The sequence below is a fragment of the Lepus europaeus genome, chromosome 5 (genome assembly GCF_033115175.1).
Source record: "Lepus europaeus isolate LE1 chromosome 5, mLepTim1.pri, whole genome shotgun sequence".
Lineage (NCBI taxonomy): Eukaryota > Metazoa > Chordata > Mammalia > Lagomorpha > Leporidae > Lepus > Lepus europaeus.
This window is the reverse complement of record NC_084831.1, coordinates 120,558,442-120,579,312: the sequence shown is the minus strand read 5'-3', so window position 1 is coordinate 120,579,312 and position 20,871 is coordinate 120,558,442. Positions and strand designations below refer to the sequence as shown.

The following is a 20,871-nucleotide window of genomic DNA, read 5'->3' as shown; positions in this document are numbered from 1 at the left end:
AAATCCCCGTGGATCACATCCCTGTTTGGCAGAGAACAGGCTCAGAAAGGTGGAGGGATGCCTGAAACCACAAAACACATGAATGGAGGAGCCAGGCTGCTAGACCATTCTTTCTCAAAAAACAACTCCAAACAAGGTGACTTGCCTAATGATAAAAAGCACAGTATCCATGCATCCTGGTAATAAAGGTGAGCATTTGATCCCCCTCAAACAATTCTCTTCTGATCCTTTACCAGTTCTCAAGATGAAGCTCACACCAGGATCAGCTGGCGAGCTTGTTAAAGCACTGCGGGGGGGGGGGGGGGGGGCCCTCCGTTTAGGAGTCAGTAGGTCTAGGGAGGAGCCTAAGAATTTGCGTCTGTAACAAATGTTCAGGTGATGTTGATGCCTGTGTCCAGAAATGACATCTGAAGAACCACTCTTCTAGAAATAAATTGATGGTGGCAGGGCAGAGGGAGATTATTCTCCTTTACTTTGTACTACCGTTTTCTAAAGCAATTTAATTTAAGCTATTTTTTGGTGATATGTTTTCTTAAAGCAAATACTTCACATTTGTTTTCTCAAAGCTCATAACTACTTGCAGAAAAATGCTAGAAGTCCCTACATTCAGTCCACACCCCAGACCTATTCCGTCAGCATCTCTAGCAATGACTCAAGCCGCGTCAGTACTTGTGAAGGTCCCTAGGTGATTCCAATGTACAAGTAAAGTTGAGAACCACTGAAAACACCCCCAGGCTGAGGTCTGAGGCGAGCAGGAGTCTCAGGCAGGACCTGGAGCACACGCACGGCCAGTGGCCGACAACCTCTTCCCTTCACTCGGGTGTCCTTCAATATCAGGACCATGTTAAAGGCAACCCCGCTGACTGTCAGAAACAGATCATTTGTTTTGACGAGATGAGGTTGTCCCCATATAACCTCCACCTCGGACTAGCAGAATGAAATATGTATTTCTGCAGATGTTTGACAGCAAGTCTGCTTCAAAGTAGATTAAAAACCAATTACCTCAATGTTCAAATAAACCTCATTATCAGCGGAGAGCGGAGCTTCATTATTAAACTGCAGGGCGTATAATTAGAACAACGACAGTGAAAGGGATGTTCAACCAGAAGGTAGGGGGGGAAAACCCTTCCAGAATTAGACTGATAAAAACTTCCTCTTTAATCAAGGCTTTAAACATGGAATAGATTTCTTGAATAAAATGGAGAGTTTCCAATACATTGAAACATAAAATCAGACGTCACCATCCATACACTACTCAGCGGGGAAAAAACAAAAGAGCAAGGTCACACGACCCCTGTGACAACCACGGTCTTACTCTCAGATACTCTGCGGGCTACAGAACACACCGTGGCTTCTGGGGTCACATTCAGGGGAGGACGTGGCCTGCAGAGCACTCGCTGGCTGGGCTGTGGTGGTGTTGGCTTTACTCACGAAGCAAAGCAGCAGGTACCGGCATATGTGAACAGTGTATTGAGCATCCTTGAAACATCAGAGTGAGAAGTAGGAAGGGAGGCAACATCATGTTATCAGAAAGATGTCAGAAAGGAAGAACAGCTGTGTGGAGCTCGAGGCTGGAAGTGGCTCGCCAGCTTCATTTCTTTGGTTTCTTCGGTAGTGGCCGCCGGAACAGCAGGATGTGGGGTTCTGAAAGAGCGAGTGAAATCCGAGACGAACTCACACCATTCTGTTCTATGCATTCCACCCCCACCTCCCAGCCATCACCCACTCAGATCTTTATAACTAAATTAAGATTTAAACATATGGCCTTAGAAGCAGGCCCAGAAGTCGGGCCTGTCTGCCAAGCAAAGAATTATTGGCATCAGTTCTTTTGCTGTGTTTGTGCTGCCCTGGGGTGTCCTTTATTAGTTTTGCCTGGCAGCGTGGTGTCTGGTGTCTTATCAAGAAATATACTTTCCTTGGCTTATTTGGAATACATCCAAGAATTGGCTTTCTGGTGGGAAACGAAGCAGAAGCCATAACCAGGGTATATGTGGGCTTAAAAAGAGTGCCCCCTGATTGAATTTAGTGACAGGCTGTCTCTGAACTTCCCAAACATTTTACGATTATTTTCAGTCACTACAGCTTTGTTTAAACGGGAAAGGAGCAGGAAACAGGCCCCCCATCTTCTCTGTTTTCTTGGTTTCTGTGATGGTATTCCTTCAATCCCTCAGTCTAGTAGTCCCATCTGGCTACATTTAGCCAGTGCACTGACCTGGTTCGTGGATCATATAATGGACCCATCCCTGACTCTGCTGAACGCCAAGGTTCCTCCATTCAGATTCAGACATCAAATGGGTTTTAGGGACCAGCTTGGCTATATCCTTGGGCAACATAACATGCCTGCAACAGAAACACAGGGAGATGGGGCATTTGTGTTAGTATTGGATACAGCCTGTTAGACAAGTGCCTGTATATAAAGCCAAGAAAGGAAAAAGAGAAACTGGCTTCTGGAGTTTATACAATTTTTTTTTTTTTAAAGATTATTTATTTGAAAGGCAGAGTTACAGAGAGGCAGGGGCAAAGAGAGAGTTCTTCTATCAGCTGGTTCACTCCCCAGATGGCCGCAATGGCCAGAGCTGCGCCAATCTGAAGCCAGGAGCTTCTTCCAGGTCTCCCATGTGGGTGCAAGGGCCAAGGACTTGGGCCATCTTCCACTGCTTTCCCAGGCCACAGCAGAGAGCTGGATCAAAAGTGGAGCAGCCAGGCCTCAAACTGGTATTGCAGGCAGCGGCTTTACCCTCTATGCCACAGTGTCAGCCCTTGAGTTTATACAATCTTATTGTGGGGTAGAGGCAGCTGAAAATACATGCCAAGTTATATAAATTCTCACAAGACTATATATATAGTTTTAAATTTTATTTATTTGAAAGGCAGAGTTAGAGATCTTCCGTCTGCTAGTTTATTCCCCCAAAGGCCAAAACAGCCAGAGCTGGGCCAGGCTGAAGCCAGAAGCCAGGAAATTCATCTGGGTCTCCCATGGAGGTATGGGGGCCCAGGGACTTGGCCCATCATCTGCTGCTTTCCCAGGCACACTAGCAGGGAGCTGGATTGGAAGTGGAGCAGCCAGGACTTGAACTGGTACCCATATGGCACTGTAGGTAGTGCCTCAACCCGTTATGCCACAAGGCTCCTCGCAAGGGTATATTAGAGTACGAATGAGTAATTCCAGTGACTGAGTGCCAGACACTGTTGATGTTCATTTTCTGTGCCTTTGTGGATCTTACGGTTTTCTAGTAATTACCCACAATGTAACAGGCCCTGCAAAGAGCATACAGTGTTAACATCAAGGTGGGTTTTGCACAGCATCGGTAAAGTGGGGTGTGGAAGACGCATCACAGAGGGTGAACTGTTAGTCTTCTCCTTTAAAAAATCTTGAATCTCATTTTGTTAACTCTGAAGGGGCGCGCCATGAGACTTGATTCTCTGACCAAGGATGAGTCTCCATGGCAAAGAGATGACTCCTCTGATTGGAACTGGACTCATTCAGATACACTTCATCACACTCAACAAAAATGTCCTAAATGCTCCCTCTGCACTAGTTAACAGAGGTTTTTTTCCTAAAGAGATAATTCTAGTCTAAATGTCTGAAAATAGCTGACATTCTAACCAGCCCCTGGCACAAAATCTGGCCTCAATACATTAAAACAAAACAAAACAAACCCCTCTCTTAAACCAAAACGCCACTGCCAAACTAACAGTTACATCTTCCCAGGGACGAAACTAGTGATTTCTCCCAGCCCTGCAAACATGTCATAAGCATATAGTTGGAGCTGGCTTAGTTCAGATGTAGAGGAAAACAGCTGAGGGAAATAAAAGGAATGGAGGCTGAGAAGGATCTAGGATGATCCCGGCCTGAAGCTGGTTATGTGTCTGCAAGCACACACACCTTGGGTGTTCTGCAGTGCCCAAAGGCCCGACCCAGGCTGAGGGAAGGCACGAGAAAAGCAAGCTTCCATTCCCCCCTCCAATCCAGGAGGCAAGATACAAAGCCGGAAGCCGTCTTAAATATTGCAGTTGATACAGATTAGTGTGACAACACTTGTAGAATTCTGTCTTCCCTCCTTTTCCAATCTAATATTCCTATGGGCTCAGAACTTATCAAACCCAAGCGCTCCCCCATCTTGGGCATCTGGCCATCCAGTACCTCCGGAACAATTCTAGTCAGGCTGTACTTTTCCCTTCGTTGCTACAGTGTCACCTCAGGGCGCTCCCAGGGAGCCCCCGCCCCTTCCTTGCCAGGCTGTGTCCCCACCACGGCCCGCGCACGGCCCGGCTCAGCAGGCCGCCACCTTCTTCCTGCCGTCTGCCAGAATCTTGCTCAGAATTTTAAAGACCGTGAGATGCACACGTCCAGTAAACAAGTGACACCTGCACGCACTCCACTGGTTCTCAGTGCTTCTCGGCACTTTAATCCCCCGCCCGGTCCTCGACGCCCCCGTCCTAAAACCAGCCAGACAACCACGCCTCTGTCCTTCCCCAGAATGGAGCAGCATTAACTTCCTCAGCGTTCTCACCGCCCGCAGTGAGAACGCGGGGAAAAGGCCAGCTCCGCTGCCGCCGCCTTCACCCAGCGGACTCCACAGCAGCTCCCAGGGGAGCCGAGACCAAGACCCAGACACCCACAGGGCGAAGATGGTCGGACTAACACGCCTCCCCTCAACGCCACACGCCGCAGTTTCAGGGCGCCGGCCACCCCCGCGCACGCGCCTTCCGCGTTCCACAACCTCACACCCACCCCGTTGGTCTCCTGCGCATGCGCCCCCTCTGTCGCCTCCGTCCTCGCTACCAACTCCTCGTGCCTTCTCGTCTCACGACCTCGCTACGGCCCCCCGCCGGCACTAACCGGTACTCGAACTCCTCGTCGTCGTACTTGTCCGAATAGTAAATCTGTTTGTGCGACATGATCGCTCTGCCTGCGGGCCGTCAGCCCCGCGCTGCCAACCTCCAAACAACTCCCAGCAGCACGCGCTCCCACCCTCTTTGGCCTCGCTTTCAAACACACCGCCCGCACTTCCCATTGGTCCTTGAGGCTCAAGGCGGGACAGCTCCACCTTCGAGCCTCCTATTGGCTTAAGATTTGCTTCTCCTCCAGTCTTTATTGGAGTGCTTTCTCAAGCACGAACTTGGGTCAGAGATAGGCCTCTAATTGGTTATCGCGGCGCCTGCGAGCGCCTTCGCGCTACCATTGGCTGATCCAGGAAAGTAGGCGGGGCGAAGGAGGGACCGTGAGGTAGAGGGTCAGGGGTTAGTGAGGCCGGAAGTGAGTGTAATAAAGTTTCTCCAGGGAGGCCGGGCCGGGGAGAAAGTTGGAGCGGCGACCTAAGCAGGCAGTGGCGTGATCCGGAACCAGATCGGCCCGCGGCGCGGTGCGGAGACCCCATGAGGCCCTGGTGAGTTTTCACTTTTTTTTTTCTCTTTAGGCAACCCACTCCTCCACCCCGGAACCCCTCTCCCGGGACCCCACTTCCGGTGTTCACTGCTAAGTCCCGCCCCTGAGACCCCCTCTCCGGAAGTCCCACCTCCCAACTTCAGGGGGCTCCCTGAACCCCAGTTTTTAAATTTATTGTCTCCGACCCCTCCCTGTAGCCCAGTTTTCCTGGAAGTCCCACCCCCAGACATGCTTCCATCTCTACAAGAAACGCTTCGTTAGTCCTCCCAGTTCTTCCAAACTCCGCCTCCTCGCGACGATTCTCCGCTAACTCCTGTCTGTCAAAGATCCTATCTCCCAAAAGGGCAAAGCTCTGCTCTTCAAAGAACGATTCGAATTCACTTAAGCCACGCCTCCCTAGAGGCCCCGCCCCGTAGAAGCCCCGCCCCTTCCGCAATCCACGTCCGATTGTCCCGGAGCCTCATCTGCTGGAAGTCTGCTGCGCATCCTAGAGGGCCACGCCCCCTAAGGAACTCGATCCTGGTGGCACCCAAGTCATCACCCCAGTTTCCTCAGTCTCAGAAGCTCCACCTGTTTACGTTTCCTGTCCTTTCTTGGGGCCTTGGGCTCAGTTTTCCCGAGGACTTTCCCGTCCACTAGGTGGGAGCTCTGAGGAGTGAGAGATTAGAGGCAGCCTTACCCTCCCCCAAGGGTGGGCCTGGGCTTGGGGTTTGGCCCGAGGACGGGACGGAGGCTTGCTCGTAGTTTCCCAGCCCACCACAGAAATAGCTGTAGGTTGTAGCTGTGGCTAGACAGGGCCGTGGATTTGCTGATGTGTGGCTTGAGGACGTGACAGGAGAGAGAACTTTGTACTACCAGAAAACGGTACTTTGCAATGGGGTTATGGATTCGTATCCTGGTTTTTTTTTTTTTTTTTTTTTTCTTTTAAGAGACTCCTCAGCCTCTACGTTTGGCTCCATCCCTCCCCGCCCCCAGCCAGAATTCTTGTCCGGGCATTCCTCCTGGCTCCACTGGTCCTGCCTTCCCTGCTGGAAACATTCCTCAGGCTTTCGCCATTTCCTGCCCCTTCCCGCTCCTCCCGCCTCCTCCCTGCTGGGCTCCCCCCTCCAACACCCAATCACCTGGACTTCCAGGAGGCTCTCACTTCTCCCTATGCAAATTTAGAGACAGACTCCCTCGTTTTGAAATGCTCACACCTGTTGGTCATCCTCTGCCTGCCCATACTGCAGGCTTCCAGAGAGTGCTGACCCTAAGGATGAGGCTGTGTGTGTGTGTGTGTGTGTGGCTGTGGAAGAAACCTTTCCTGCTCTTGGCCTGGGGTCTTGGGAAATAGAGTGACAGATTCTCCTGCCATGAGGACGAAGGGGAGGTGAAAGCGTACCTAGCACATTTTAAGTGCTAGAATTGGTCATCGTTATAGATTTCTTTTAATCTTCTGACTTAGAGCTAAGGGTAATTCTGAGGTGAGCCTGGGGGAAGAGGTATCTACTTTTTGTGTTTTGGTCATTTTCCAACTTCCTCCAAGGTTTCCTCAAGCAGAGCTGTGGCAGGAAGCCGCGGAGGTTTGGGACTGTTCTCCCCACACGGTTCACTGCCACACGTTTGCCTGCCTCCTGACCTCCATCGCTTGGTGACTCCTCCCCCGGTGTGAGGGGCACTGCTGGAGGAGGGCTGGGAGGATACCTGGTGGGCCCAGGGGCTGCCCTGTCCTCCTCACCCTTGCCAGCGTGCAGAACAGCGCTTGGCCACTGGCCACTGGCCGCTTGGTGTGGTGGGTGCCAGGAGAGAGAAGGAGGCTTGACCCACACGTCCTCTGGCTGCAGCTCTAGCCTGCTGGCTCCTTGGTGGCCCCCTGGGGTTGGGCTTTTATTTCCCTGACTTCCCAAGCTTTGCCCTTCCTCTGGGTCCCACTGTGCACCCACTGGGACCACTTCCTTCCTTTTCCCATTTCCCTAGTTCCATTCCGCAGCTGCTCTGGAAGAGGATGCTAATGGCCTAGGCTCCCTGGGGCCGTCACCCCACCTTACGTGGCAGTGGTGAGGGGTGGCCTGGGCTGGACGATGGAGGAATTTGCGTGTTCAACCAGGACAGGAAGGGAAATGCTGAGCTCTGGGATCTCCTCCCTTTTCCACCCCCAGCTGCCTCTGTTTCCTCCCTCATTCCCCCTCCCCTCCCCTGACTTCCTGCCCATGTCCGGTTTGGATTGATCCAGACCGCTCTTATCTCAATCCTCTCCTTCCTCCTCCATCCTTTCCTCCAAACTCCCACTTCTCCCCCAGATCACTAGTTGTTTGTTGAGGGTAGGGGAGAGGGGCAGGATAGCTCTGCCCCTGCCTGAGTTCTGGGCTGGGGCGTCGGCATTGGGGGCTCAGCCCCTCTGAGCCTGTGAGTCAGCACTGTCCTCAGGATTGGTCTCTCTCCTTAGCTCCCCGCCCCTGGGGAGGAGCCAGGCAGCTCTGGGTCCAGCCTGTTCTCTTCTCAGCCAGAGAAGAGGCTCCACGCTGGGCGGGGATGGGGCCCGAAACTGTCTGGGTCTGAGCTGGGGGAGCGGAAGCCACTTGCCCCTCTCCCTCCCCAGGACACCTGCCCCTCCTGGGCCACAGAGGCCCAGCAGGCTCGGGGCCTGGGGATGCCCCCTGCCTGGCCCCCTTGCCCCAGCTGGCAGGGGGGCCGGGCCGGGCAGCAGCCCTGCTCTCGCCCCAGCCATGGATCTCTTGCCCCCCAAGCCCAAGTACAACCCACTTCGGAATGAGTCTCTGTCGTCGCTGGAAGAGGGGGCTTCAGGGTCCACCCCTCCGGAGGAGCTGCCTTCCCCTTCAGCCTCGTCCCTGGGGCCAATCCTGCCCCCTCTGCCCGGGGACGACAGTCCCACCACCCTGTGCTCCTTCTTCCCCCGGATGAGCAACCTGAAGCTGGCCAACCCGGCTGGGGGCCGCCTGGGGCCTAAGGGGGAGCCAGGAAGGGCAGCCGAGGTTGGGGAGGGGATCACAGGGGCAGCCATGCCGGACTCAGGCCCCCTGCCCCTCCTCCAGGACATGAACAAGCTGAGTGGAGGCGGCGGGCGCAGGACTCGGGTGGAAGGGGGCCAGCTGGGGGGCGAGGAGTGGACCCGCCACGGGAGCTTTGTCAATAAGCCCACGCGGGGCTGGCTGCATCCCAACGACAAAGTCATGGGACCCGGGGTTTCCTACTTGGTTCGGGTGAGTGAACATCCTCCCCTCCACTCCCTCCCATACCCCTGCAGTCCTCTGCTCGCTGCAGCTTTGCCAGACTCTTCCCTGCTCTTCCTCTGTTGCGGTGTCCTGCTGCTTAACCTTTCTTGCCTGATCTCTGATCTCTTCCAGCTCTGCCAGGGCCCCCTTCCTTCTTTTGCCTCCCCACCCCCACCCTGCCATGCTTCGCACAATGCCCAGCACCTCCGAGGCAAGTGTTGGGATGAGGACGCCTGGACTCCCCGCTGTGGACCCCTCCCGCTTCTGGAGGTGTCACTCCATCCCACCCCATGCCTGGCACTGCCCCCCAGTCTCTCCCCAGTGCATGAGGCGCTCCTAGCTCATCCTCTCTCTCTCTCTCCTCACTCCCCGTTGTCTTGTACATTGTGGGATGTAGCTGGGGCAGTGAGCGAGCCGCCTCAGCTTTCCTTCCCTTAGGGACTATGGAGGGAAAAGTCCTAGGGCCCTAGCGCTGGGGTGGGGGAGGTGGCTGAACTGCTGTCCCCCTCCCCTCAGTACATGGGCTGTGTGGAGGTCCTGCAGTCAATGCGTGCCCTCGACTTCAACACCCGGACGCAGGTCACCAGGTTAGTGGGGGGGAGGGGGGTGGGCTTGTGGGAGTCCTGGGGTTAGTGAGGCTGTGGGAATGGGGAGTGGGGCCCTTGGTGCAGGTGGCCTACCTGTGGGTGGGCAGGTGGGTTGAGAGAAAGTTGGGACAGTGAGTCCAAGTTTGACTGAAAAGAGACACCTCTGGGCTAGATCCTTGTTACCTCTCCGGCCTTTAGAGTTGTGGGGAGGTGGGGCTAGGGCAGAAGGTGGGGTTAGACCGGTGGTGGCTGCTGCCTTTGGGAAAGGAATGGGAGGTTTGGTGGCTGGAAGGGGGTGGGGCCATACCCATTGAGGCCCTAACCCAATCAGCCAGGAAGCGGCCTCTCAGTGTCATCAAATATTAAAGGCCCTTAATTCAATCCACCACGACAAAGAGCCTGGAGTGCCCTGGGAGTCTGGCCTGGCCCTCCCCTCCCCCAACACTGTGGCAGCCCCAGCCAAGTGGGAGGCAGCCTGTGGGTCTGAGCACCCCTCTTTCCCCAGGGAGGCCATCAGTCTGGTGTGTGAGGCTGTGCCGGGTGCTAAGGGAGCCACACGGAGGAGAAAGGTACCTGGGGCTGTTGGGACTGGGGATGATGCTGGGTGATGTGGAGGGGCAAGGGGAAGGCAGAAGTGTTTCCTGGTGTTGGGAACCCTCACCTTCTGAGACTCTGGGCCTTTTCTAGCCCTGTGGCCGCCCGCTCAGCTCTATCCTGGGGAGGAGTAACCTGAAATTTGCTGGAATGCCAATCACTCTCACCGTCTCCACCAGCAGCCTCAACCTCATGGCCGCAGACTGTAAACAGGTTGGTGGGGTTAGGTAGGGGGTACCAGAGACGTGGGAGGTAGGGCTAAGGGCAGATGTAGTTGTGAGGCCAAAAACTAAGGTGGAGAGCTTTGGAGTAGCCATACAGAAGGAAGAAGTTAGGGTAAGAAGCTAAGAGAATGAGGCTGGGACGGCAGGGTTCTGGGCCAGGGGTGGGGGCCTGACACGTGTCATTCTTTTCTTTTTCCATCCCCCGTGCCAATTCTCAGATCATTGCCAACCACCACATGCAATCTATCTCATTTGCGTCCGGCGGAGATCCGGTGAGTTGGGGAACAGAGCACAGGTTGGGGGGGAAGGGGAAGGGGCTAAGGATTGGGAAGCCATCAGCCAGGGCAGTGGGGGAGGTAGGGTTGCAGGGGTATTTGAAAAAGACTGGGTTTTAGGCATCAGGAGTAAGGTGGAGCTGTAGAATTTAGCTAACCTGCCCCTTCTCACTCTGTCCGTCTTAGGACACAGCCGAGTATGTTGCCTACGTTGCCAAAGACCCCGTGAATCAGAGAGGTGAGGCATGGTGGGGAGCACTGGGTGGGGCGGGCTGGCGGTGCGGCAGGTGAGCGGGACCAGGGCCGCCCTTCCCCTCTCACCGAGCAGAGATGAGGAGGATGAGTCCCCCACACCCCCGCCCCGCCCGTGACCCCGCCTCAGAGCTCACCGGCAGCCTTCGCTGTACCTGCAGCCTGCCACATCCTGGAGTGTCCCGAAGGGCTTGCCCAGGATGTCATCAGCACCATTGGCCAGGCCTTCGAGTTACGCTTCAAACAATACCTCAGGAACCCGCCCAAGCTGGTCACCCCCCATGACAGGTGAGCACGGTGCAGAGGGTGTGGGCCAGCTCTTGGGCCCCAGACCCAGACTGGGAACGCAGGTCTACTCCTCCCACGCCGGAGCTCGGGGAGGTTCAGGGAAAGAAATAACCTGTGTGCCCTGCTTCCTACTTCCTGTGATTCTTGGGTTTCCGGTGGCCATTAGGCCGCCTGCCGCAGGGCCAGCTCTTCCTCTCGCTTGCCTGTGGTGGGGCTGTGTCAGGGCCTCCAAACTGCACTTCTTTCTCTGGCTGAATGAGCTTTTCTTTTCCCAGCCGCCGCCTCATTACTGGCCTCGCCCTCTTTCTTGCCTATTTCTCTATCTTTCATTTTCTGTGTTTTCCTGTTTCTAGAAGCCACCAGGCGCGTGGATCTTGGAGGAAGGCTGTTTGTCCTGAGACCCCTACCTTTCCCACTGTAGGCTTCAAGGAATGAGCAGTGGGCCAGTAGGGATGGTGTATTTGGAAGTTCAAGTCCTCCAGCACGTGCCCTCCCCACTATTTCACGCTTCCCCTTCCTCTCGGGGAATAGCCTGGTGGTCAAGGGCATGAGCTGTAAAGTCAAAGCTGAGTTTAGCCGGCGCCGCGGCTCACTAGGCTAATCCTCCGCCTTGCGGCGCCGGCACACCGGGTTCTAGTCCCGGTCGGGGCACCGATCCTGTCCCGGTTGCCCCTCTTCCAGGCCAGCTCTCTGCTGTGGCTAGGGAGTGCAGTGGAGGATGGCCCAAGTCCTTGGGTCCTGCACCCCATGGGAGACCAGGAGAAGCACCTGGCTCCTGCCATTGGAACAGCGCGGTGCGCCGGCCGCAGCGCGCTACCGCGGCGGCCATTGCAGGGTGAACCAACGGCAAAAGGAAGACCTTTCTCTCTGTCTCTCTCTCTCACTGTCCACTCTGCCTGTCAAAGAAAAAAAAAAGATTTAAAAAAAAAAAGCTGAGTTTAAATCTTACCTGTGCCACCTTTTAGTTGGGAGATCTTGGATAATTCTTTTCACCTCTCACCTTAATTTTCCTCCTCTATAAAACTAGGGAGGGAAACCATTACCGTACAGGGTGGCCAGGAGGGTGAAATGACTGTACCTGGGAAACACCCAGCCTCAGGCCTGCGGACTGAAGGGTCACTGTGTGTGTGATGTGCTGTGGGGTTCCCCTCATCCTGCCCAGCTCTCCTGCGTGCTCACACTCCTTTTGCCTTCCTGTCCCTCCCAGAATGGCCGGCTTTGATGGATCAGCTTGGGATGAGGAGGAGGAAGAGCTACCTGACCATCAGTACTATAATGACTTCCCGGGGAAGGAACCCCCTCTGGGGGGCGTGGTGGACATGAGGCTCCGGGAAGGAGCCGCCCCAGGGACTGTTCGACCTGCTCCACCCAGTGCCCAGACCCCCAGCCACTTGGGAGCTACACTGGTAAGTTGCTAAAATGGAGGTGGGCTGGGCCCAGGCTGGTTAGGACTGCTGGTCTCACCTTCCTTTATCCCTGCAGCCCGTAGGGCAGCCTGTGGGAGGGGACCCAGAAGTCCGCAAACAGATGCCACCTCAACCACCTGGCCCAGGTATGAAGGGAGGCAGAGAGAGAGGGAACGAGTGAGCTGAGGTGGGAAGAGCCAGGGGTGCAGCAGGCAGGGCCAGGAGCACCACGGAGCATCCTTTTCCTCAGCAGGCAGAGAGCTCTTTGATGACCCCTCCTACGTCAACGTCCAAAACCTAGACAAGGCCCGGCAGGCAGGGGGAGGGGCTGGGCCCCCCAACGCGACCACCAATGGCAGCGCACCCCGGGACCTCTTTGACATGAGTGAGTACTCCTCTCTCCTTTCTGCTTCGTCCCTGCCTTCCGACCTCGTTCCGTCTCTCTGCCTTTCTGGCCTCCCTTCCCTGAAGGTCTCCGTCCTGGGGGTGTGTGGTGCCAGCTGCTGCTCCTTGCTCTCTCTGTAACCCCCCAGAGCCCTTTGAAGATGCGCTTCGGGTACCTGCACCTCCCCAGTCGGTGTCCATGGCTGAGCAGCTCCAAAGGGAGCCCTGGTTCCATGGGAAGCTGAGCCGGCGGGAGGCTGAGGCGCTGCTGCAGCTCAACGGGGACTTCCTGGTGCGGGAGAGCACGACCACACCTGGCCAATACGTGCTCACCGGCCTGCAGAGTGGGCAGCCCAAGCACCTGCTCCTGGTGGACCCCGAGGGTGTGGTGAGTGACAGAGGTGTGGACGTGGGTGGTCGAAAGTACCCTCTGGTGCAGTCATAGCTGTCTGGGCCCCGCCCTCCAGTGGCTTCAGGTTCCTTCCCTTTTTTTTTTTTTTTTTTGTGTGTGTGACAGGCAGAGTGGACAGTGAGAGAGAGAGACAGAGAGAAAGGTCTTCCTTTTGCCGTTGGTTCACCCTCCAATGGCCGCCGCGGTAGGCGTGCTGCAGCCGGCACACCGCGCTGTTCCGGTGGCAGGAGCCAGGTGCTTCTCCTGGTCTCCCATGGGGTGCAGAGCCCAAACACTTGGGCCATCCTCCACTGCACTCCCTGGCCACAGCAGAGAGCTGGCCTGGAAGAGGGGCAACCGGGACAGGATTGGTGCCCCGACCGGGACTAGAACCTGGTGTGCCGGCACCGCAAGGCGGAGGATTAGCCTAGTGAGCCGCGGCGCCGGCCCTCCTTCCCTTTCTTACAGCGCTGCGCCTGAGCTGTGTTCCTTACAGCCCTGGCCGGTCCTCCAATCCCCAAGCCTTAAGCCCCTCAGAGCCAGACGGTGCTCGTCTGTTCTGTGTCCCTCCATTGACAGATGAGGAAACCCCCTTGGAGAGGTTGTGATGGCCAGTGGTGAGCAGCCACAAGCCTGCAGGAGGAGCCAGGGGCCTCCCCAGATCCCCAGACCAGTGTCCTTTCTCTAAACACTCGGTGCCTCACTGCTCCTCAAACTTCCATTTCTTTTCTGTACAATCTCAGCCTCCTTCCCACTGCTTTTTCTTTTTTTTTTTTTTTTTGCACAGCGAGATACGCCAACCCTGTCCAAATCAAGAAAAGCTTCATGCTTTCTGGGCTGAGGTCCCTTTGCCTTTCTGTAGTTCCCTCACCTGCCCACTCTCACAGCTGTCTCCAGCTTCTCTTACCAGGGAAGCCTCAACCAGCCATCACCTCCCAGCCCCAGCCCCACCCCCGTCTTTTTCTCTTTGCTCAGCCTTCTCGACTGTTTCATTTTCTTCCAGACTTAAGGGCTGCCGAGGTCTTGGCTCCTCACCTGAACTGACCCCCTTGCTTCTCACTTTCCCAGGTTCGGACAAAGGATCACCGCTTTGAGAGTGTCAGTCACCTCATCAGCTACCACATGGACAATCACTTGCCCATCATCTCTGCGGGCAGCGAACTGTGTCTCCAGCAACCTGTGGAGCGGAAACTGTGATCCGTCCCCGAGCTCTCACAGAAGACGCCTCTTCCTCCCCTTCCACCCTGTTCCCTACTCTCAGGACTTCACCCAGCGAGTGTTCTGTGGGCTTGGCCTTGTGTCAGAGCTGGGAGGAGGGTGGACACTGGGTTTTGCATTCAGCTGAGGGAGAGGGTTTGAGTCAGGAGCCTGGGGTAGACTCCTGCTTCTCCCCAAACCTCACCAAAGTATTAATGTACAGAGTGGCCCCCCATACCTGTGCCAACCTGACACCCCCTTCCCCAGGAAGATGGGCACTCGAGATGGAAACGTCCCCTGGTGATAGGCCCGGTGGAGCAGTCACCCTTCTGGGGAAGGGAGAACAAACCACACCTCGGGTCTACCCCGGGCTTCAGGGAGTCACAGACCACTCTCAGCCTTCCCCCCAGCGTTTAACTTTGTGCCTTTGACCATCTCCTAGGTCTGACGATATTTAATGCAAAGAGTTTTCGGGCCCCTGAGTTAAGGACAGGGGTGCTGACACCGTCTTGGCTCCCGGGACCCTGTCCTCCTTGCTCAGCAGCCTCTCCAGTTTGGGTTGGGAGAACAGAAGCAGTAGCGGCAGCTGTCCCCTCTCCCTGGGGAGGTGCAACCCTTAGAGATTGCCCCAGAGCCCCCCTCCCGGCCGGGGGGAGATGGACCCCTTCCCTTGCTCAGTGCCTCCTGGCCGGGACCCCTCTCCCCAAGGGGTCTGTATATACATTTCATACGCCCCGCCCCTCCCATGTTGCATGCATGTTATACTCTACAGCCAAAGTGTAGCTCTTCCTCCTGTATCCCGGCTCTGCCTCTCCCTTCCCAGGGTGTGAACTGGAGCCTCCTGTACAGTTCACTCTCCCAGGAGGGTTCTGTGGAGGCGGGAACAAGGGCACTGAGACTCTAAAGCATTAGACAATCCCAAATGCCATCTGTCGATTTGGAACCGCGCTCATTTTCACTTTGTATGCACATATTTTATGGCTGTAGGTTTACTTTCCTAATTTCGTTCTCCATGGCTTGTTCTTGAACACAAAATGATGATCGACTACATCCACACATCACCTCTTTGACTTTTCCAAGCCCTCTTACCACTATTGGCATTTTCCTCACTGGGCCTGCAGAGGAACTCGGACTGGCAGCATTATTAGTGTTATTATTTTTACAAAAGAGACCAGAGGCAGAAACGGATTTTGAGCTAGGACTAGAACTTGGACCTCTTACCGCAGGCTCGGAGGCAGGCGTTTGGCTGGCTGTGTCGATTTCATGAAGGGGGAACTTAAAGCCCACAGGTCCCCCAGTACCTTCTACACGTGGGGCCCTGTGCTAGGCCCACTGCAGCCACAACCACAGAAGAGGCCAGTCCTGCTCTTTAGGCCTTGTGGGGAAGGGAAAGCTGACAATTTTAACCCTAGCCACCTCCTCCTTTCGTGTGTTTGGATGTTTTCACGGGTCTCACTTATACCAAAGGGAAATAATCTTCATTAAAGTCCGTATTTCTTCTACTTCGCCTTCTTAGCCACTCTTGCAAGCCCATTGTTCGCGCGGGCCCTCGGCGGCAGGAGGGGAGGCTCCAGGTCGCCGATGCCCCACCTGGCCTCACTTCGGGGCCCGCGCGCCGCCCGCTGGGCCCTGGGCGCCCGCCGACTTTGTGCCCGGTGGGCGCGGAGACCGGTTGTCCCCGGGGGATGCGGCTGCAGAGGGACCCGGTGCAGGCGGGGCGGGGCGGGGCAGGGGCCGAGGCCAGCCGGCGGCTGCCGGTGCCTCCCGGGCACGCGCCCCTCGGCCCGCAATGGTACGGTCCGGTCGCAGGGGCTGGCGGGCGGCGTCCCGCGGTGAGCTGGGGCCGGCCGCTCCCCGGCGGGCGACGGCTGTCTCCACTAGGGCCGCGCCGTGGTCCTCTCTCCCCTCTCCCTGCGCTTTGAGGCGCCGAGTCCCCCAGTCCTTGCTTCCCCTCCCCGCCGCGCTCAGTGGTGGCGGCCGAGCGGAGTTCCGGTTCCGGTCGCTGCTGCCGCGGGCGGGCGGCGAGTCTGGAGCGGGCTCGCGGTTCGTGCTCCAGCTCGGCGCCTCCTCCTCGCCGCACCTTGGGGCTGCAGCAGCTCGGGGGCCTGTGCTGCCCCTGACTCCCCTTCCGGGGGATGGTGCAGCCTGAGGGCGCCTCCATCCCCCGCCGCCGCTGACCCCCGGCCCCCACTCCATGGCCGCCTCGGCGCCGCCCCCACCGGACAAGCTGGAGGGAGGTGGCGGCCCCGCACCGCCCCCTGCGCCGCCCAGCACCGGGAGGAAGCAGGGCAAGGCCGGTGAGAGTGCGGAGACGGGGCGGGGGCTGGAGAGACCTGGGACTTGGGAACCTTGGAGGGGAGGCTGGGGTTGGTCCCAAAGGTCGAGGGGGAAGAGGGCTTGAAGGGACGCTCAGGTGAAAAGGATGGGTGGGAGTAGCGCTCCAGGGTTAGGGGCAGGTGTGACAGATTGAGGACTTTCCAGGGTGTGGAGCCACGTGGAATCCAGTCAGGTGGAGTCTGATAGTGTCAACAGATAGATAGGGTGTCTGCTTTCGAGAAAGGCATAGCTGACAGTAGGGCCCCACTCAGGACACGTTTTTCATATGACACCCCTTTGTTAGTATTCGCGAAATAAACAAGTGTATGTTGAAGTTGACCGAATTCCTTGGAGCAGGGCTGGGAGGAGGAGGTTGGAGAAACTCGTCTGCCTTTTGCTGCTCTTCCAGGTCTGCAAATGAAGAGCCCAGAAAAGAAACGAAGGAAGTCCAATACTCAGGTGAATGTTGGCTGGTGGTGGGCGTGACTGCCAGGAGCCCCTGGCGCTTTCTGCTCTGTATCTTGCGTCAGGTGCAGGGAGAAGGAAGGCTGTGGGTTTTTTTTTTTTTTTTTTTGACAGGCAGAGTGGACAGTGAGAGAGAGACAGAGAGAAAGGTCTTCCTTTTTGCCGCTGGTTCACCCTCCAATGGCCGCTGTGGCCTGTGCATCTCGCTGATCCGAAGCCAGGAGCCAGGTGCTTCTCCTGGTCTCCCATGGGGTGCAGGGCCCAAGCACTTGGGCCATCCTCCACTGCCTTCCTGGGCCATAGCAGAGAGCTGGCCTGGAAGAGGGGCAACCGGGATAGAATCTGGCGCCCCAACCGGGACTAGAACCCGGTGTGCCGGCGCCGCAAGGTGGAGGATTAGCCTGTTAAGCCACGGCGCCAGCCCGGCTGTGGGTTCTGTTTCTGGTCCTCGCCCTCAACTTCCTAACAAACGTAGGGGATAATCCTTCCCCAAGAGAGTGCCTTACCTAAGAGCTCATCGGGTAGGGTTGCAGCTTTCTTTTCCCCCCATTTTTCCTGTCCTGACTCCCTGATGACAGTGTAGCAGGTAGCCACCTAGTGAGCCTTTTCTAAGTGCCAGGTGTTGTGCCGAGGGGCCTGAATGGTTTGGGGGAGCTAGGCACTGTCCTTGTATCACAGAGGAGAAACCTGAGGCTTTGGGGTCAGAGCTGGGACTGCAGCGTGGTCCTCCCTGTTTTTCAAAGGCGTTCCTGACTGCGCTGGTTTTGCCCCGCTCCCTCTGTTTCTATGTTGCATTCTGAGGTCCGTCTTGGTCTTGGCTCTGGCTGGCCGGTGTCCGCCTCCAGAACGCTGCGGTGTCTGTGGTGCTCTGCCCACGTGTGTTTGGCTCCGTGTCAGGCCCCTGTGACCCTCTTTCCCTCATCTGTTCCTCCCCAGGGCCCTGCATACTCACATCTGACGGAGTTTGCGCCACCCCCGACTCCCATGGTGGATCACCTGGTTGCATCCAACCCTTTTGAGGATGACTTCGGAGCCCCTAAGGTGGGGGCCACAGCCCCTCCGTTCCTTGGCAGTCCTGTGCCCTTTGGAGGCTTCCGCGTACAGGGGGCCATGGCGGGCCAGGTACCCCCAGGCTACGGCACTGGAGGTGGAGGGGGTCCCCAGCCACTTCGGCGACAGCCTCCCCCTTTCCCTCCCAACCCTATGGGCCCTGCTTTCAACATGCCCCCCCAGGGCCCTGGCTACCCACCACCAGGCAACATGAACTTTCCCAGCCAACCCTTCAGCCAGCCCCTGGGTCAAAACTTCAGCCCTCCTGGTGGGCAGATGATGCCAGGCCCCGTGGGGGGATTTGGCCCCATGATCTCACCCACCATGGGACAGCCTCCCAGAGGGGAGCTGGGTCCTCCTTCCCTCCCCCAACGCTTTGCCCAGCCAGGGGCGCCTTTTGGCCCTTCTCCGCTCCAGAGACCAGGTCAGGGGCTCCCTAGCCTGCCCCCCAACACAAGTCCCTTCCCTGGCCCGGATCCCGGTTTTCCTGGATCTGGTGGTGAGGATGGGGGGAAGCCCTTGAATCCACCTGCTCCCACTGCTTTTCCCCAGGAGCCCCACTCGGGCTCCCCTGCTGCTGCTGTCAACGGGAATCAGCCCAGCTTCCCCCCAAACAGCAGCGGCCGGGGTGGGGGTACTCCAGATGCTAACAGCCTGGCACCCCCCGGCAAGGCAGGTGGGGGCTCAGGGCCCCAGCCTGCCCCAGGCCTGGTGTACCCGTGTGGTGCCTGTCGGAGCGAGGTGAACGACGACCAAGATGCCATTCTGTGTGAGGCGTCCTGCCAGAAGTGGTTCCACCGCGAGTGCACGGGCATGACTGAGAGCGCCTACGGGCTGCTGACCACTGAGGCCTCTGCCGTCTGGGCCTGCGATCTCTGCCTGAAGACCAAGGAGATCCAGTCTGTCTACATCCGCGAGGGCATGGGGCAGCTGGTGGCTGCTAACGATGGGTGACTGCCCGGTGGTCCGGGGAAGTGCACACGTCCCTCCCTGCTCTTCCAGGGTGATTGTTTCATGTCTGGCTCTTGGTCCTTGTTTCCGCTGGTTTCCCATCCCCGTGGAGCAGAAGCAGTGGCTCCTGGGAGCAGAAAAGGAACTGAGGTGGGCAGGCGGAAGAGCCGGCGCGCGTCTCTGGAAACTCACGTGCGTTGAGATCTGTCTGCAGAGATCCAGGAAACCAAAGTCCTGCTGAGCAGAGCTGTGTTTTTTGGTGGCCATCTGGAAGTCTAGGAGTGTGGCTGCAAGAAAAGAAGTGGACGGAGGCAGACCCCGAGGGCCGGGGTGTCCGCCAGCGGTGACGGATGCCCTCTACGCCCCTCTCTAGTCCCGCAGCTCCAGCCTTAGCTTTTGGGGTCAGAGTGTTCGAGGGGTCTGGCCCCATCCCTGCAGTAGCCTTTTTGTGGGCTCTGGGAGACAGCGTTGAGGAATACATGGAGAGTTCTCCCTCACCCTCCCCTCCCCTCTCCCCCACCCCAAGATCCACCCAACTCCTCCCCCTTCAGAGAACCAAATAGCTGGACGGAGTAGGAGGGCTCCTGGCTGTGGCTGTCTTTGGTGACTCTTTGGGCTTCGAGACAGTGGGCCGGAGAGGCTGTCGGGAACATTTTCCTGATACCAAAGTCACTGGGCCTTTCTCAGCCTCTCTTGTGCTTTTCTCCTAATGGCCATATATATATATTTTTTTTTTTTGCCAAAAACGAGGTTCCGTGGTCTGGGCGACCAGAACATTAGACGTCTAGGCTGTCCTGAAGTCTGCACTCGGGTGGCTCGCCCCACCCCCCACCTTGTCCATCTGTTGCACATTATACTCAGCGCTGATCTGAAACTTTCCCCCGCGCTTGCTTCCCTGCCTCCCTGGCTTGATTGGAGGAGAGCTGGAGAAGGCAGAGCCCTTATACCTCATTTTCTCTCCTGATAAAGGATCCAAGAGAGGCCCTGTCACGGCCCTGTGGGTAGGGGAGGCCCTGGGATCCTCACTGCCATGGTACTAAAAGGTAGAAGAGCCTGGGTTGTTTTGCTGCTTTTTCCTTGCTGTTCTTTCTTACCATCTTGGGCCCTCTCAGCCAGCCCTGCACTGGGGGGTGTTTGTGTGTGTGTGAGCACTGCCAGCCAGAGGTGGGACTTGGGGCCTGTTCAGGAGCCCCTGACAGCTGCCCTTTCTTCCTTGCAGCTGGTGCACACATTCCTCAAAGGGGTGGGGGAGGCAGGCACGGGGTGTGGTGGCAAAGGCCTGCCCTCTGTGGTGTGTGCCCCCCACCCCTGGCACTGCCCTGATGGAACCAGCAGACTGAGGCTGTGAGAAAGAAGAGGGGGCTCCGGGCTGCTCTGGCAGTGTGGCACTCACCCCCCACCCTCCTGCACTGAGACAGCATCGGTGGCACCCCCCTACCACTCAGCTTGGTGTTGTGTTTGTGGTTCTGTCTGCCCCTTTGTTGCTACCCACCACGCCTAGGTGTTTTGTCGTGGCTCCTGGGAGAGCTGTCTTTCATCTGCCCTCTCCACTGCTTTTTCGAAGTGGGGTGGCAGAGGTGTGGTTGTGTGTGGGGGGGGTCTTTTGTATGGTTGAATTAATAAAATGACTTGAAAATCCAGACCAAGACTCCTTGCTATTGATGTGGAAAAGGGCTGGTGGCACCACTGTCACAGCCAGGAGGGGAGGGGCGCTTGGGAGGTGAGGATAAGTATTTGGCGCGGGAGTGGGAGAAAGCCTCAGGCCCCTGGCTGACCCTAGTAGAAGCGGTAGAAGGGGCTGAGCCGCTGAGGGAGGCCAGTGCTCTCCCCTCCCTCGGGTCCTGTGAGAAGCGAGTTTCCTTTCTGAGCACATTCCTGGGCCAGGCCTGG

General features: G+C 57.0%; 3 protein-coding genes across 5 annotated transcripts; 2 read left to right on the top strand and 1 right to left on the bottom strand.

The window, feature by feature from the left end:
* Positions 1-1,454: 1,454 nt before the first annotated feature.
* On the bottom strand, positions 1,455-5,052 carry CKS1B (CDC28 protein kinase regulatory subunit 1B). The gene is made up of 3 exons (XM_062192383.1): positions 4,844-5,052; positions 2,213-2,340; positions 1,455-1,644 (listed from the first exon to the last, which is right to left on the bottom strand). Exons 1-3 carry the CDS (start codon positions 4,900-4,902, stop codon positions 1,592-1,594), a joined length of 240 nt encoding a protein of 79 aa, XP_062048367.1. The 5' UTR covers positions 4,903-5,052; the 3' UTR covers positions 1,455-1,591.
* A 186-nt stretch (positions 5,053-5,238) lies between these two features.
* SHC1 (SHC adaptor protein 1) lies at positions 5,239-15,701 on the top strand. 3 transcript variants are annotated; one of them, XM_062192382.1, is made up of 13 exons: positions 5,239-5,390; positions 8,422-8,589; positions 9,118-9,188; positions 9,694-9,757; positions 9,876-9,995; positions 10,225-10,278; positions 10,468-10,519; positions 10,695-10,821; positions 12,029-12,227; positions 12,304-12,373; positions 12,478-12,612; positions 12,761-12,999; positions 14,071-15,701. In XM_062192382.1, exons 2-13 carry the CDS (start codon positions 8,425-8,427, stop codon positions 14,197-14,199), a joined length of 1,425 nt encoding a protein of 474 aa, XP_062048366.1. In that variant the 5' UTR covers positions 5,239-5,390; positions 8,422-8,424; the 3' UTR covers positions 14,200-15,701. The 3 variants fall into 3 exon arrangements, with proteins under 3 accessions (XP_062048366.1, XP_062048365.1, XP_062048364.1); XM_062192381.1 differs by lacking the exon at positions 5,239-5,390 and having other exon boundaries at positions 5,409-8,589; positions 12,481-12,612; XM_062192380.1 differs by lacking the exon at positions 5,239-5,390 and having other exon boundaries at positions 5,410-8,589.
* A 523-nt stretch (positions 15,702-16,224) lies between these two features.
* PYGO2 (pygopus family PHD finger 2) lies at positions 16,225-20,616 on the top strand. Its single transcript, XM_062192379.1, has 3 exons — positions 16,225-16,496; positions 16,925-16,974; positions 17,917-20,616. The coding sequence occupies exons 1-3, from the start codon at positions 16,394-16,396 to the stop codon at positions 18,982-18,984; spliced, it is 1,221 nt and encodes a 406-aa protein (XP_062048363.1). The 5' UTR covers positions 16,225-16,393; the 3' UTR covers positions 18,985-20,616.
* The last annotated feature ends 255 nt before the right edge of the window (positions 20,617-20,871 follow it).

Excerpts from the sequence above, each read along its gene's own strand:
- CKS1B (XM_062192383.1), bottom strand. The coding sequence starts at position 4,902 with ATGTCGCACAAACAGATTTACTATTCGGACAAGTACGACGACGAGGAG. Across the intron at positions 2,341-4,843 it reads GACGAGGAGTTCGAGTACCG|GCATGTTATGTTGCCCAAGG; the intron begins GTTAGTGCCGGC and ends TTTCTGTTGCAG. Across the intron at positions 1,645-2,212 it reads TTATATGATCCACGAACCAG|AACCCCACATCCTGCTGTTC; the intron begins GTCAGTGCACTG and ends TCGCTCTTTCAG.
- SHC1 (XM_062192380.1), top strand. The coding sequence starts at position 8,095 with ATGGATCTCTTGCCCCCCAAGCCCAAGTACAACCCACTTCGGAATGAG. Across the intron at positions 10,520-10,694 it reads AGACCCCGTGAATCAGAGAG|CCTGCCACATCCTGGAGTGT; the intron begins GTGAGGCATGGT and ends CTGTACCTGCAG. Across the intron at positions 10,822-12,028 it reads CTGGTCACCCCCCATGACAG|AATGGCCGGCTTTGATGGAT; the intron begins GTGAGCACGGTG and ends TGTCCCTCCCAG.
- PYGO2 (XM_062192379.1), top strand. The coding sequence starts at position 16,394 with ATGGCCGCCTCGGCGCCGCCCCCACCGGACAAGCTGGAGGGAGGTGGC. Across the intron at positions 16,497-16,924 it reads GAGGAAGCAGGGCAAGGCCG|GTCTGCAAATGAAGAGCCCA; the intron begins GTGAGAGTGCGG and ends CTGCTCTTCCAG. Across the intron at positions 16,975-17,916 it reads GAAGGAAGTCCAATACTCAG|GGCCCTGCATACTCACATCT; the intron begins GTGAATGTTGGC and ends GTTCCTCCCCAG.